This window comes from Saimiri boliviensis, chromosome 8 (assembly GCF_048565385.1).
Source record: "Saimiri boliviensis isolate mSaiBol1 chromosome 8, mSaiBol1.pri, whole genome shotgun sequence".
Lineage (NCBI taxonomy): Eukaryota > Metazoa > Chordata > Mammalia > Primates > Cebidae > Saimiri > Saimiri boliviensis.
Window position 1 is genome coordinate 10431220 of NC_133456.1, and position 14339 is coordinate 10445558.

Consider the following 14339-nt stretch of genomic DNA (forward strand, 5'->3'; position numbering starts at 1 on the left):
CAAGCTTGTCTAATCCATGGCCCATGGGCTGCATGCAACCCAGTATGGCTTTGAATGCAGCCCAACACAAATTTTTAAACTTTCTCAAAACATTGTGTGTGTGTGTGTGTGTGTGTGTGTGTGTATTTTTTTTAGCCCATCAGATATTGTTAGTGTTAGTGTATTTAATGTGTGACCCAAGACAATTCTTCCAATGTGGCCTAGGGAAGCCAAAAGACTGGACATTATTGTTTTACAAGAAAAGAAATATAATCCCAGGATAGTCTTGGCTCACCACAGTGTTTACGTAGCTGTAATAAAGAAAAGATAACAAATGTAAACAAAAATATATGAAAACAACATTGGGAGAATGGAAGGAAGGATGTGTGTGCCAGAGAGGAATGAGTCTGGAGAACCATCTTCATTTTCCATAGAAAGAGGAAAATAGATAATAACTAAAAAATAGTAGAAGCAGCTTCCTGAAGAATAGCAAATAAATTGAAAATGGCTGCCTTTGCAGAGTAGGGACTGGACCTGAGTTAGGCAGAGTCAGAAAAAACATTGTATTTAAAACAAAAATTATTCCTGGGCTCAATCGATCCTCTCACTTTAGCCTCAAGACTAGCTAGGACTGCAGGGGTTTTATATTAGAATTTAGTAATATGCTTTGGCTTTTTAAATTATGTATAGCAATCTGTGATAAAAATAAGCCCCTTAGTGCTCCAGACCCAGAGTTTGGCAGCAAATGAGCAGTGCACACCCTTGCTTTCTAAAGGTATCTTCCAAAATTTATTTACATGAAAAAGTTGTCAACATCATCATTATTAAAAGTATTAAAACAGCAAATCCTAATTTGCAGGTAGAAAATATAAGGGTAACTGCCAAGTTCCTAAGAAAGGAAGGAGTCCTGGTTTTCTGACAACCAGTGTGGGTCAGAGTAGCCTCTAATAGAGGCACATGATCACAGGGTAGCTAATAGTCAAGGAAAACTTGTCTGTTACCAGGGTCCAGCTAAGTGGGGACACTGCTGGCTTTCAGCTTACGAAGCCAATACTCAGCTGTAAAGTAGGACTGTTGAATCCTACACTAGTAGTCACTTGCACTCATCTCCCTGACAGGGAAAAAGCTCCTGGGGAGTATTGGCTGCATACTTACTCTCCCAGATGAAAGGTGTTCTACTGCCTACCTTGAGTTCATCTTTGCTCTGGAAGTTGTCCAGGAGGTGCTGGAAATGCGTGTCACACATCTGGCGAAGCAGTGAGAGAAGGCAGGACACATACTCACCCTAGGGACAAACCCAAAAAAACACTTAGCATGGTCAATTGCAAGGGCTGTGTTCCCCCAATCCACAGAGGGCAAGGAGAGAAGGGTGGGTCTGAGATGGCCCCAATGACCATGGAGGAAAGACGACAAATCGGGCCTTCAGAAGCTTTCTTTTCTGCTGAGGAAAGCCTGGAGGGATTGTGGGGAATAAGGCCTCTGCAGCAGGGGGCTATTGAAAAACCTTAAACTGTAATAAAGTAGTACAGCAAAGTGAGACAAATATTATCCCTTTTTTTCCTAGGTAAGTTTTGGCTAAATAGTCCTTTGTTGTGAAGGCACTGTACAGAAGTCTATAGAGGATACTTGGAACAGGGGAGAGCTTGACCTTCTCTGGATAGAATTTGTACTCTGCCCATCCTGCTGGGCTAGGATTTCTTTGGAACTTGCTAGAATTTGCACAGGGTTATTGGACTGGGCAAACAAAACACAGCAGATCAATATGCCTATCCGAAAGGCTGAGGAGTTAAAACTGACTTTTTTTGAGGGGACAAGCTATGGGCTTTAAGACAAGTAGAAATTAAAGGACAAGTTCAATGTTTGACATGTCTTCAAGTTTCAACTGGGATTCATGGAATAAAATCCTGCTTTAAGGACTTCAAAAACCATCTTATAGCAACTTTTGGCATGGGGCAGACAAGCATGGCCTTCTCTTAGTTGCCTCCTTAAAAAGGAGGGAGAACATTTACTTTACTTGGGCAATTTAAAAATGTTTGTAAACTCATGAGAACGTGACAACAGGTTTTAGTCTCTCAAACCCTTTCTAGGTTATCTGAAATTATTGTTGCCCAGTCTAGAGTGCAATGGCATGATCTCAACGCACTGCAACCTATGCCTCCTAGGTATAAGCAATTCTCCTGTCTCAGCCTCCCGAGTAGCTGGGACTATAGGCACCCACCACCATGCCTGGCTAATTTTTTTTTTGTATTTTTAGTAGAGAGGGGGTTTTGCCATGTTGGCCAGGCTGGTCTCAAACTCCTGACCTCAGGTGATCTGCCAGCCTTGGCCTCCCAAAATGTTGGGATTACAGGTATGAGCCACTGTGCCCACACTGAAATTATTAAAAATACACGTATGTAAAATATATATGTACATGAATCTCATTTTTATCTGAAAAATGGGCATAATAAGCTATAGTTAACTTGTCATGAGGGTCAGATGGGTTAATGTACATAAAGAATTTAAGAACACAGTCCATCATGTAAAAGGGTACTGAATAAATTACAGTTATCATCATCCTCATTATAATCTATATAAAATTAATCACTTCCTTAGTACTGCCAAATGAGCTCATATTGGACAAGTGCTTAAAGCAGGGTCTGGCAGACAGCAAGCACTGGGTAAATGTTGGTTAGAAGGCTGGGTTACCAGGAAATGCCAGGGAATTCCTGGTAAATGTGTGTGTGTATATATATATATATATATATATATATATATATATATATATATTTATATTTATATTTAAAGGAAAGGAATAAAGAATGGCTACTCCATAGGCAGAGTGGCCCAGATGTTTTTTACTTACAGTGAGAGTGCCTTCAACAGAGGCTTCTAAAGGGGCACTCTTTCGAAGCCCAGTGCACCAGAACACATAGGCCCGCTCCCTGAGTGCTCCCTGCTTTCCCTAGCACGCTGTAGCTTGGCTTGCTCCCACAGAGGGTTTTCTTCAGAGAGATCACTGTAATCTCCCATCTGCCAATGGAAAGATTCCATGAAAACTGTTTATCATGTCCCCACCTCAGGGCTGTGAAGTCTACTCTGGGTACAGGAACTGGCGGGGCATGAGGGGTCCAAGGCATTGTCTCTCTAACCCTCCTGAGAAGCCTTTCCAGTTTGTTTTTCTTCTAATTAGATCACAGAAAAATCATTATTCAGTAATGCCAGCGAAATTTACCTCATCACACTTTCCCAAATGCTAAAAATTTAGATACAAACACAATGGACAAAAACAGCCAATTTGTAGACAGAAGCCAATTCTAAGAAAATTATTCTGTCCTGTACATTATTTAGGAGAACCTGTATCAGGGGTTCCTGGAAGAAATAGTTTGTTTTTCACCCTCAACCTCTTACTACCTCTTTCATACATCCCTGCTTCATACCACAACATACCACAATGACTTGGCTCAAAGTATGGAGGAAAATAGGACAAAAAACATTCCCTGGATCTGCCCTAAGGAAGACTCCTGGGAATATGAACCTAGAGCTTTCAGAGTGGAGAGGAGAGTCAGATTCAAGATGGGAAAAGGGGAGCATGCTGACAACCATGCAGGAGGGGAGGCTGAGATGAAGGTGGTGGGATGGTAAGATGGAGGGGGAGTGCTGTGGAGAAGCCCCGGGTTAGAAAAGAAGGCAAGAAAACCTGGATGTTAGTTACTAACAGTGATCTCGGCTGTGCACTGCGGGCACCGCTGCCCTCTTACCGCCTCCTGAGCGTGCGATTTGCTCATGATGGTGAGCAGAGTCTGCAAGAGCACGTCCAGGAGGCTCTCCACCATCATCTCTACTTCCTCCATGACATCTGCCTCCTGGAGCGAGCAGCAAGAGAGCACACCATTAGCACCAGGCCAGGCTGATGTACAGCTGGCAGCACTTACTAGGTCAGCCATGGCAGCAGTAGTCTTCTGGATTTCCAACACTAAGCTCAGTCTCACCAACATGCAGTGTCAAGGAACCCAGGACAATGGCTTTCAGAGGAGGCGAGGCACAACTGCCACGGCTGCCCAGGCATGGTAGCTGGGGTCTTACCCTAACTCAACACCACCTGAAACTTTGGATCTCAAGCAGATACATTAATTTTGATATACAGGGCAGAAGCAAAGATCCTGAGTTAAATGTTTTCTTTGATTTCCCTAGACTTGTCAGGAGAAAGCACAACTCTGCTGACACTTTCAGAAATGGTGACGAATTCACACAACAGGGTGTGGCAGTGGCACCTTCACTAGTGCATAGCACTAATGCACATAGAAGTAGCTCATTTTTTTGAGTGCCCTGTTTTCTCCTCAGGGTTTTCTTCTTGGGTGCCTTCAATTTTTGCCAGCCCTGACTGCTGCCTAGATATGCCTGGGCCCATTTCTAGCAGCTCTCTTGCTTCTGTTATAGGGTCTATTTGAAGGACTCCAGCCTCAGTGCATCTTTCTCTGGCTATCTCACAAAAACAATGGAGCATGTGTTCTCACTAAGGGCCACTTCCTAATTTTGGAAGAGCCTGTTAACCTATTATAGACCTCTCACATTCATCTCAAATTCTGTAGCATGATTTTAGTTATCTCACAAAGAGATTCCCATTGCCCCTTGTCTAAGATCTTTACACTAGTGCTGGTCCTAATGTCTATCCTTTACCCATCCATCAGCCTGTCATTCACTAAACATTTACCATGTGCCAGTCACTGTTTGAGAACCTGAATATATAGAGGTGAGCAAGAGAGATAATATCTCTGCTCTCATTAAGCTTAAATTTCATCTTCCCTTTACCCATCCATCAAATACAATTATACTCTGCCGCATTCCACATGAAGAATTTGAGCAGCTCTTGGGACCAAAGTCATCTTTCCTATCTGTCAAACTGATCATAACACTTTCCAGTGATGTATCTTTGAGTAGTTACAAGCAATTAATAACAATCACTCTAGCCCCACAAACACAACGAAACCATCATCTCCAGGTTTTTACTGGTTCCCACTCCTATTCCATTCCTCTTTCTTTTTTTTTTGCTTCAATTTCTCTCCTTCCTTTAGCAATAAGCTGCCCATCCCCTCAAATATGACCTTGGGCTACAAGTGGCTCTTCTGTGCCTGGTGTGGCTTCTCTGAGGCCTGGTGGGAAGAAGAGCTGCCAATTCTTACCTGGAGCCAAGAGCAAATGTTAGGGCCATTATCACCATCACAGTCACTCTCTGCCAAGTTAGACCCCTGTCACCAGATGGTGCTTTAAGTCTGAACATTAGAGTATCCTATTGACTCCCTATCCCTGCTCAAACAAAATACATTCTTTTTTTTAGGTCCTCTCCCACTCCATGTGGAGAGCCTATCCTTATATATTCTTATCACCTGGCCACTGCCCTTCATTTTAAATGCATGTGAAATCCTATTCTCTAGCAGCTTAATAAAATGGTATAATTTTAAAATCCATTTTCGTTCTACATTTCTTTCCTTATACTTTCCTATAGTTTCCAAATTTTTGGTAATATGCCTTTCTTCTATTATCAAAAGTACATGAAAGAAGCATCATTAAAATAAATTCCTACCCTCACCCGTGCCTGATTCATGTCTTTCCTTCTCTCTTTCCCTACCTCAATTCATCCCCTTCTACCACTGATCTCTTTTAAAAAGAAAATATAAAGAGTAAAGAAAATGGGTAAAAGCAGTATCGGTTGAAACCTGATCCCTAAAGCACAATTCTACCATCCTCTGAGGTTCAGAGCTCTGATGGGCAACATTAACCTCTCGTATACCTTGACCTCATCTGGCACAGTATAGGAACGCCATATGGGTGGAATCAAGCTGTCAGAAGAACCTGAATAAGCAGGCTACCTCTCGAGTCTGGGTCTGCCTCCCTGTGCTCATGCCTGAATATTCTCAGAAAACTCCCAAGAATCCAGAATTAAAACCTTTTGATGGAAACAGCATGACACAGAATTGGGCTTTGTGGTACTACAGATAACTATATTTCTGGGTAGATTTATGGTGGTGCAACCTTTAAAAATAGCAAGAATGTGTTGTATTGAGAAACCTGCTGGGAACACACAGGCTTCCATTCACTTGGGCACCTTCCTGTCACTGATGAAAGCATCTATGACTGAAAAGTGTACAAAGCCATCTTTGTTGGTCTGCCTCTGGCTAAAGTAACACAGGACTAGGAAAGAGCTGAGCAGGGTGGAGTGGGTGTGGGGCCACTACCAGAGAGCTGGTCTTGACGATGGAGAAGATGCTGCCGAGAATCCCTGAGCAAATTAGCAGCTCTTTCTGCTGCCTCAGGTGAAGGTGAATGTGATGGAGAACCACAGGAAGCAGGATGCGGCGGGATTCTGGGAGAGAAAACACAAAGGTGAAGAAGCCTTTAGAGGAGAACTAGCTATTGCGGGAAGCCAGTGGCATTGTGGGACTTAGTTATTCTCAAAGCAGGTGGGGTTGAGACTAGAGCAAAAGTGAAGGTAATCTCCAGCTGGGTGTGGTGGCTTACACCTGAAATCCCAGCACTCTGGGAGGCCAAGGTGAGAGAATCACAAGGTCAAGAGATTGAGACTATCCTGGCCAACATGGTGAAACCCTGTGTCCACTAACAATACAAAAATTAGCTGGGTGTGGTGGTATGTGCCTGTAGTCCCCACTGCTCGGGAGGCTGAGGCAGGAGAATCATTTGAACCTGGGAGGCAGAGGTTACAGTGAGCTGAGATTGAACCACTGCACTCCAGCCTGGCAACTGAGTGAGACACCATCTCAACAACAACAACAAAAAAGTGAAGGTAATCTCCTTTCCTTACAAGGGCCTAAAAGCCCACTGCCTGGAGTATGCAAGCCATCACATGACATTATTCTTCCATCCTTCTTTCCTTTGTTTTCAAGACCAAGCATCCATGGCATTTCATGCAGGATGAATGTTAGGAGTCTGCTTCCAAATGAAGTCTCTTTTTTTTGGTAACAGGGTCCCTCACAGGCTAGCGTGGAGTGGCATAATCATGGCTCCCTGCAGCTTAAACCTTCTAGGATTGCTAAAGCAGTCCTCCTACCTCAGCCTCCCATGCAGAGGGGACCACAGGTGTGTGCTACCACACTCAGATAAGTTTTTAATTTTTTGTAGAGATGAGGTCTCACTATGCTGCCCAGCTAGTCTTAAACTCCTGGGTTCAAGCAATTCTTTCTCCTTGGCCTCCCCAAATGCTAAGATTACAGGTTTGAGTCACCAGACCTGGTCCCAAATGAAATCTCTCTAATGATTAGATTCCAAATTAAAAGCACAGTTTACAGTGACAATTCCATTTAGATGGTATACTTGGTATGAACAACACTGACTGAACTTGCAGATTTGAAATGGATTATAGATTGTCCCTCTTCATGCCCTGGCTAGGTAGGTAGTCTGACACTTCCACCCCTGTGAGCATTTACCTTGCCACAGCCATCAGGCCTGTTCCCTCTCCCCCACAGGCTTGTTAAATTGCTGCTCAGTGGTACACAGCAATGAACAGAATTGAAGCATGACCTTTGTCTTGTCATAAAACTTTGATAATTAGCCAACATTTACCACCAATCCTACCACACACTTCAAACGATTTCCTTTTCTTTTCTCCCAGTGTTACCGGAATAGCACTTTCATCAAGATGTGACTATATTTAGAATCCTAAATTCAGAAATGCTGAGTCCTACACCAAGCTCCCTTTTTAACTCAATCTGAGACCTCAGGCAAGTTGACTCCTCTTATGAGCTTTATTTTCCTCATCTGTAGAATGAGGTTTAAGGGTCTCTTTTATAATACATGTACTTCACAAAGGTGGTTAGGAGACAAAGTGAAATACAAGTGTGAATGCATTTCTGGCACCCTGTACTCCTACGTGGTCAGTGATTGTGTACTCTGCAGGTCCCATCATATCTGGCCAGCATGATACAGTCACAAACAAGCCATGGCATTTGGGATTGATCGTTCATATCTGTCCTTAGTTAAGATTTCCACTTGAAATTCAGACAGGAAATCTTTTTCAGTCAAAGACAAATTACATGACATATTAGAGATTTGGGCACTACCTTGTCAAATACTTAGACTATGTTCAAACAGAATGGAATGCTAGCTAGTCTAGATTTAAAAGGCTGCTTGGATAAAAAACATCGATACTGTACTGTATAGACAAAAATACCAACATACTTAGTATTTGTAAAAGCCAATAGCTCCTTACAGAAGAAACCAGTAGTTTGTTACTAGAACCTGATGAAGAAGAGACCAAACTTATACTTTGAGAATATTAGTGCTGGTTAAAGGACATCACTGCTTAAGAAACTTTTGCTTCAGAGAAGATGCTGCAACTCAGGCATTCAATGAAAGTGAGATGCAAATGAAATTTTGGTGGTGTTTGTCATCTTAAATCCAATTACGTAGTTCAATGCCACATAAATATTAAGACAATTTTTCTGAAGTGTTTGTGTGAAACAGCAAGTATATGCAGAAATATTAGAAATAAAGTATGTCAGTGAAAGCAGTCTGTAACTCCCCTTCCCACATATTTTGAAAGCATTTTCTTTAAGCAGTTCACAAAGCTCGAGTGTGTACAGTGGCCTCAGTGACAGTGTGCCCAAACCATTAATAAAATCTTCAGTGCAGGAGGTAGAGAAGAGAGAACTATTTACCAGCATAAACAGTTCCTGGTGGAAAAAAGATTACTTTCTTAGTGGCAGCTTTACTATTAGCAATACTATACATTGGCAGAGCTGAGTCAAAGGGAACATCTATTTAGTATTACAAATGTGTGTAGCACTGGGCTGAGAAATTTTTATTATACTTTAAAAGTCAAACCTAAAAAAATTAACCATCAAAAATTATAATTATAAAAATTCTAATAATTGTTTTGCTGGTGTTTCAGATTTATGTGTGTGCCTCAGAAGTTTATGCTAGCACACTGATATTATACTGAAAGGATCAGGCTCATATTGATCTTAATATATGGCCACTGAGTATCTGGTTGTCCCTTCAAGTCAGAACTTGATCACATATGATGTGGCTTCAGGAATGAAACCAGAAGTTCTTCTTGAAAGGCAGACTAGGCTGCTAATATATTAGTTAGATTGTTCTGACCCTGTGGAGAGAATAGAGCTCCCTGTCCATTTCTCTCTCTAATCCTTAGTTGGTTCTCCAAAGACTGGAAAAGGAATCGACTGGTATGGCAAAGAAACAAGAAAGCATAGAATCCCCAGGCCTCCCTTTCAGGGCCTCTTTTATTTTCTTGGCTTATCTTTATCCCCTTGAGATAGTCCCTTCTCTTTTCCTCTCCTTCCTTTCCTGAGGGTATTCCTCTGTTCTTGGAAGCTGTGAACCTGGAGGCAGGGCCCTCATCAATGGGATTAGTGCCCTTTTAAAAAACAGACCCCAGAGAGCTGCCTTGCCCCTTCTGCCATGTAAGAACACAGAAGATAGCTGTCTATGAACCAGGAAGTGGGTCTCACCACATACTGAATCTGCTGGTGCTTTGATCTTAGACTTCCCAACCTCCAGAACTGTGAGAAAGTTTGTTGTTTACATGCCACCCAGTCCATGGCATTTTGTTATGGTAGCCTGAATGGACTGACACCACCCCAGAGACATGCCTCCATGTGTAGATTCCTAGGAATAAACTGTAAGGTAGTAGGTGTAGGTCTTCTCTATTATAGTTTACCAAAAATTCTGCATCTTAAGGGTCACTGGTTTCTTGCATAATTGTTGAGGAAACTGATCTTTTGATTACCACCTGGCTACCACCCTTGAAAGGAAGGAAAGGTGAGTCTCTCATCCCAACTTGATTTACCTGAGAAAGAAAACAGGCGGCTGTCCACTGTCCTGGCAATGGACTGAAGCTTGACCACGTCCATTGACTGCCCAATGTGCACGGTGCTGGGCATACTCCCCAGTGTCCCTCTCACAAACTCTGCTACCTCTTGCACGGTGAACATTTGAAGCAGCTCGTCAAAGATGGTTGGGAAAGAATTGAGGAGTGCAGCCTGAAGAAGCAAATGAAGCTGTGGTTAGCACAGAGTTACGGTGTGTGTCAGGGTGTATGTCTATCTTTCATGCTCAATAATACAAGGTGGTAAGAGGCTGAAAGGGCATTGTAACATCTCTGACTTGGGTGGGCTCCTCCTTGGCCATTGACTGTGCACTCAGGCATGGAGAAGGAGAACCAAAAAGGAAACTAAAATAAGATAATTTACTGGGGTCCAGGGAATTTGAGGCTTTCGTAACTTGCCTTTGGCATTTGTTGGCAAGAGAATGTGGTATCAAGAGAAATTTGCTCAATGTGGCTTAGGATCCACAACTATTTGCATTCATAAAATGGATTTATATTTTTTATTTGTCTCTATGATCAAGTTCTTGACTTTCCAATTTTGGTTTCAAACTCAAGAAAGTATGGTAGAGAGAGCTGAGTTCCTTCCAGCAGCACCAGCTGAAATTTGCTCACAGCCCTGCAGCCAGCGACCCAGTTCTGAGAGCTGTACCACTTCCCCAGAACAGAGATGCTCACTTGCAACCATGAAATCTGAAGACTTCCTAATTATTTTCTTCATAAGTGGTGTCTGGTAGTCTCAAGAGTAAATTTAAGAGGATGAGAAATGTGTGTATTTAGTTAGCCATAAACTCGAGGACTGTTGATGTGGGCTTAGAGTTCAGCAACCTAGATACCCAAGCAAGGGCAGTGGGAGTGTGTATGTTAGGCTTTTCTTCCAGGATGTAAGCTCTGGCAGGACCATAAGGTAGCGTCTTGACAACAATCTGATAATGGTACACAGAGCACTGTAGGAGAAAGAGAATGGGTTTTGGAATTAGATACAAGTTCTAACCCAAGCTTTAATGCTTATCTGCCACATAAACTTTGGCAAGTTACTGCCTAATTCGCTGTTTCTGCATCTATAAAATGGGGATGATACTATCACTTATTTCTTGATTCTGGTATGAGGGAAAATTCAGGTGCTTTACATGAAAGTTTCCAGTAGAGTTCCTGGAACACAATAGGCCTTTGATACATGCCAGTTCTCATTATTTTCTCTTGTCTAAGTGGAAGCAGCATGAGGACTTTTTTCACTTCTCACTCCCCTTATGCCATTAACTCAAGATTTACAAAGAGAAATGAAGTGCTATCTTGAGAAAAAAGAGGAGAATGCACCCTTCCCAAATGGCAGGTTGGGGAGGAAAGGCTGTTTTCTTGATGCTCCATCAGGCAAAAGACACTGGCTTAGAGTGAGTGAAAATTTATGCCATGGGAAACAGGCTTGTGCTGTGGTCTTTGTTCAGGCCAGGCCCAAATGCAGAACTTATATGAATTCTATCCATCTATCTATCTATCTATCTATCTATCTATCTATCTATCTATCCATCTATCCATCCATCCATCCATCCATCCATCCATCCATCCATCTATCTATCTGAATTCTATCAGGGATTTATAACTACCTGGAATATAAAAAAGATTGTTTTGGAGTAATGAAAACCAGAACAAAACATACCGTTAGCAGCTTAGATATAAAAGACAAAGGAGTGGTGAAGTAGGTGCTTTATAATCAATAACAAACAATAACTCATTTGCTCTCTTAGGTGGTAAAATTCCCTGTACTTAGACACCAGGACAGAAGGACTCTCACACCCTGATGTCTTCTAGCGGTCATAATCAAAGACATAAAGTCTAACTGAATAATATATATATTGAGAGTTGTGAAACTCAGGAAACATAAGCCTTGCACCAAAGAAGTTCTGATCTTCACACAGGTCTTAGCTGAGGCCAGATGTAAGCTATTTATCTTGATATGGTAGGAGTGTGTCATTCAGTATAGAAGATTACTGTGTTACCAAGTCTCCAGAAAGCATATCTGCATTGCTTTGCTAGCTACCTCTAATCTCTCCATATTTTGGCTGTAGGAAGGGAACGGAAGAGAAAGATGAATAGCTTAAGTTACTTAGGAGAGGAGATCATAGAAGGAGTCTTCCTTACAGAGGCACCTGGAAGCCTTGAGGTACTCCCAATTGATCACCTGTCCTCTGGGCTGAGAAATCTATAGGCAACTGGTCTTGAAAGGCAACACAGAGGCAAAAAGTAGACTATTTTAAACTTAAATAAGACAAGAGTTTAAATATATACTTGGGCTAACAATATACTTGGCAGTGCCTGAATGACTGGGCATGAGAGAGGCTGTCTGATCTTTGCTGACAGGTTTTGACATAATATTTAGCTTCAAAAACTTGAAGAACTATAATCCATTAGATAAAAATTCTGACATTCATTTTGTAAGAAAAAATGCCTCCCTTTTGACTGGGGAAATAAATTCTTGATTTGTTTTAGGGTAAGGCTGGGTGGAAAGGTAATGGATTAGCTGGCCCAGGCAGTTTTGTTTGTTTTTGAGACAGGGTCGCACTCTGTTGCCCAGGCTGAAGTGCAGTAGTGCAATCACAGCTCACTGTAGCCTACTTCTGTCAATTAATCAAACTCATTCTCTGTCCAGTTTTGTTCCGTTGCTGGCAAAGAGTTGTGATCCTCTGGAGGAGAAGAGGCGTTCTGGTTTTTGGAATTTTCAGTCTTTTTGCACTGGTTTTCCTCATTTTCGTGGATTTATCTATTTTTGGACTTTGATGTCTTTGATGTTAGTGGCAAAAGGTTGATGACCGTTGGATGGGGTTTCTGTGTGGATGTCCTTTTTGTTGATGTTGATGCTATTCCTTTCTGTTTGTTAGTTTTCCGTCTGATAGGCCCTTCTGCTGCAGGTCTGCTGGGGTTTGCTGGAGGTCCACTCCAGACCCTGCTTGCCTGGGAGTCACCAGCAGGGACTGAAGAACAGCAAAGATTGCTGCCTGTTCCTTCCTCTGGAAGCTTCATCCCAGAGGGGCACCTGCCAGATGCCAGCCAGAGCTCTCCTTTATGAAATGTCTGTTGACCCCTGCTGGGAGGTGTCTCTCAGTCAGGAGGCATGGGGGTCAGGGACCCACTTGAGGAGGCATTCTGTCCCTTAGCAGAGCTTGAGCGCTGTGCTGAGATATCTTCTGGAGCGATTTGGCAGGCAGGAACATTTAAGTCTGCTGAAGCTGTGCCCACAGCTGCCCCTTCTTCCAGGTGCTCTTTCCCAGGGTGATGGGAGTTTTAGCTATAAGCCCTTGATTGGGCTGCTGCCTTTCTTTCAGAGATGGCCTTCCTGGAGAGGAGGAATCTAGAGAGGCAGTCTGGTTACAGCGGCTTAGCAGCCCCGCAGTCCTAACCTCCTGGAGGCTTTGTTTATACTGTGAGCAGGGAAAACCACCTACTCAAGCCTCAGTAATGGCGGACACCCCTCCCCCCACCAAGCTCAAGCATCCCATGTCAACTTCAGACTGGTGTGCTGGCAGTAAGTATTTCAAGCCAGTGGATCTTAGCTTGTTGGGCTTCATGAAAGTGGAATCTGCTGAGCTAGACCACTTGGCTCCCTGCCTTCAGCCCCTTTTCCAGGGGAGTGAATGGTTGTCTCACTGGCATTCCAGGCTCTACTGGGATATGAAAAAACACTCCTGCAGCTAGCTTGGTGTTTGCCCAAATGCTTGCCCCGTTTTGTGCTTGAAACCCAGGGCCCTGGTGGCGTAGGCACCTGAGGGAATCTCCTGGTCTGTGGGTTGCAAAGACTCTGGGAAAAGCATAGTATCTGGGCCCGAATGCACTGTTCCTCATGGCACTGTCCCTCATGGCTTCCCTTGGCTTGGGGAGGGAGATCCCCAACCTCTTGTGCTTCCCGGGTGAGGTGACACCCCATCCTGCTTCAGCTCATCCTCCATGGGCTGCACCCACCGTCTAGCCAGTCCCAATGAGATGAGCCAGGTACCTCAGTTGGAAATACAGAAATCACCCACTTTCTGTGTTGATCTCGCTGGGAACTGCTGATTGGAGCTGTTCCTATTCTGCCATCTTATCAGCCTTCTGATCCTAATCTAATCTTAATTCTTAGCCAAAGCTTCCTAGTTATTCCTACTGTTTTTCAAATTATTTTATTCAACTTCTGGAATGGACAAATACTAATCTAAATTTTCTTTTTTGTTTGTTTGTTTGAGATGGAGTCTCACTCTGTGGCCTAGCCTGGAGTGCAGTGGTGCGATCTTGGCTCACAGTAACCTCTGCCTCCTGGGTTCAGGAAATTCTCCTGCCTCAGCCTCCCTAGTAGCTGGGACTACAGGTGCATGCTACCATGCCCAGCTAATTTTTTGTATTTTTAGTAGAGATGGGGTTTCACCATGTTGCCCAGTCTGGTCTTGAACTCCTGAGCTCAAGCAATCTGCCTGCCGTGGCCTCCCAAAATGCTAGGATTATAGGAGTGAGCCACTGCACCTGGCCAATTTTCTTTAATACAATGATTAATCAG

At 43.1% G+C, this 14339-nt stretch overlaps 1 protein-coding gene across 8 annotated transcripts in view; it reads right to left on the reverse strand.

Moving 5' to 3' along the window:
- DOCK3 (dedicator of cytokinesis 3) overlaps nucleotides 1-14339 on the reverse strand; it is a 656527-nt gene that overhangs the window by 83286 nt on the left and 558902 nt on the right. For 7 of the 8 annotated variants that reach the window (XM_074403777.1, XM_074403779.1, XM_074403776.1 and 4 more), the window contains exons 24-27: nucleotides 9782-9974; nucleotides 6195-6322; nucleotides 3678-3824; nucleotides 1166-1264 (exon numbers count right to left, since the gene is read on the reverse strand). In XM_074403777.1, the coding sequence (XP_074259878.1) occupies nucleotides 1166-1264; nucleotides 3678-3824; nucleotides 6195-6322; nucleotides 9782-9974 (567 nt within the window). The remainder of the gene's footprint in view (nucleotides 1-1165; nucleotides 1265-3677; nucleotides 3825-6194; nucleotides 6323-9781; nucleotides 9975-14339) is intronic. The other variant, XM_074403778.1, reaches the window with a different exon arrangement.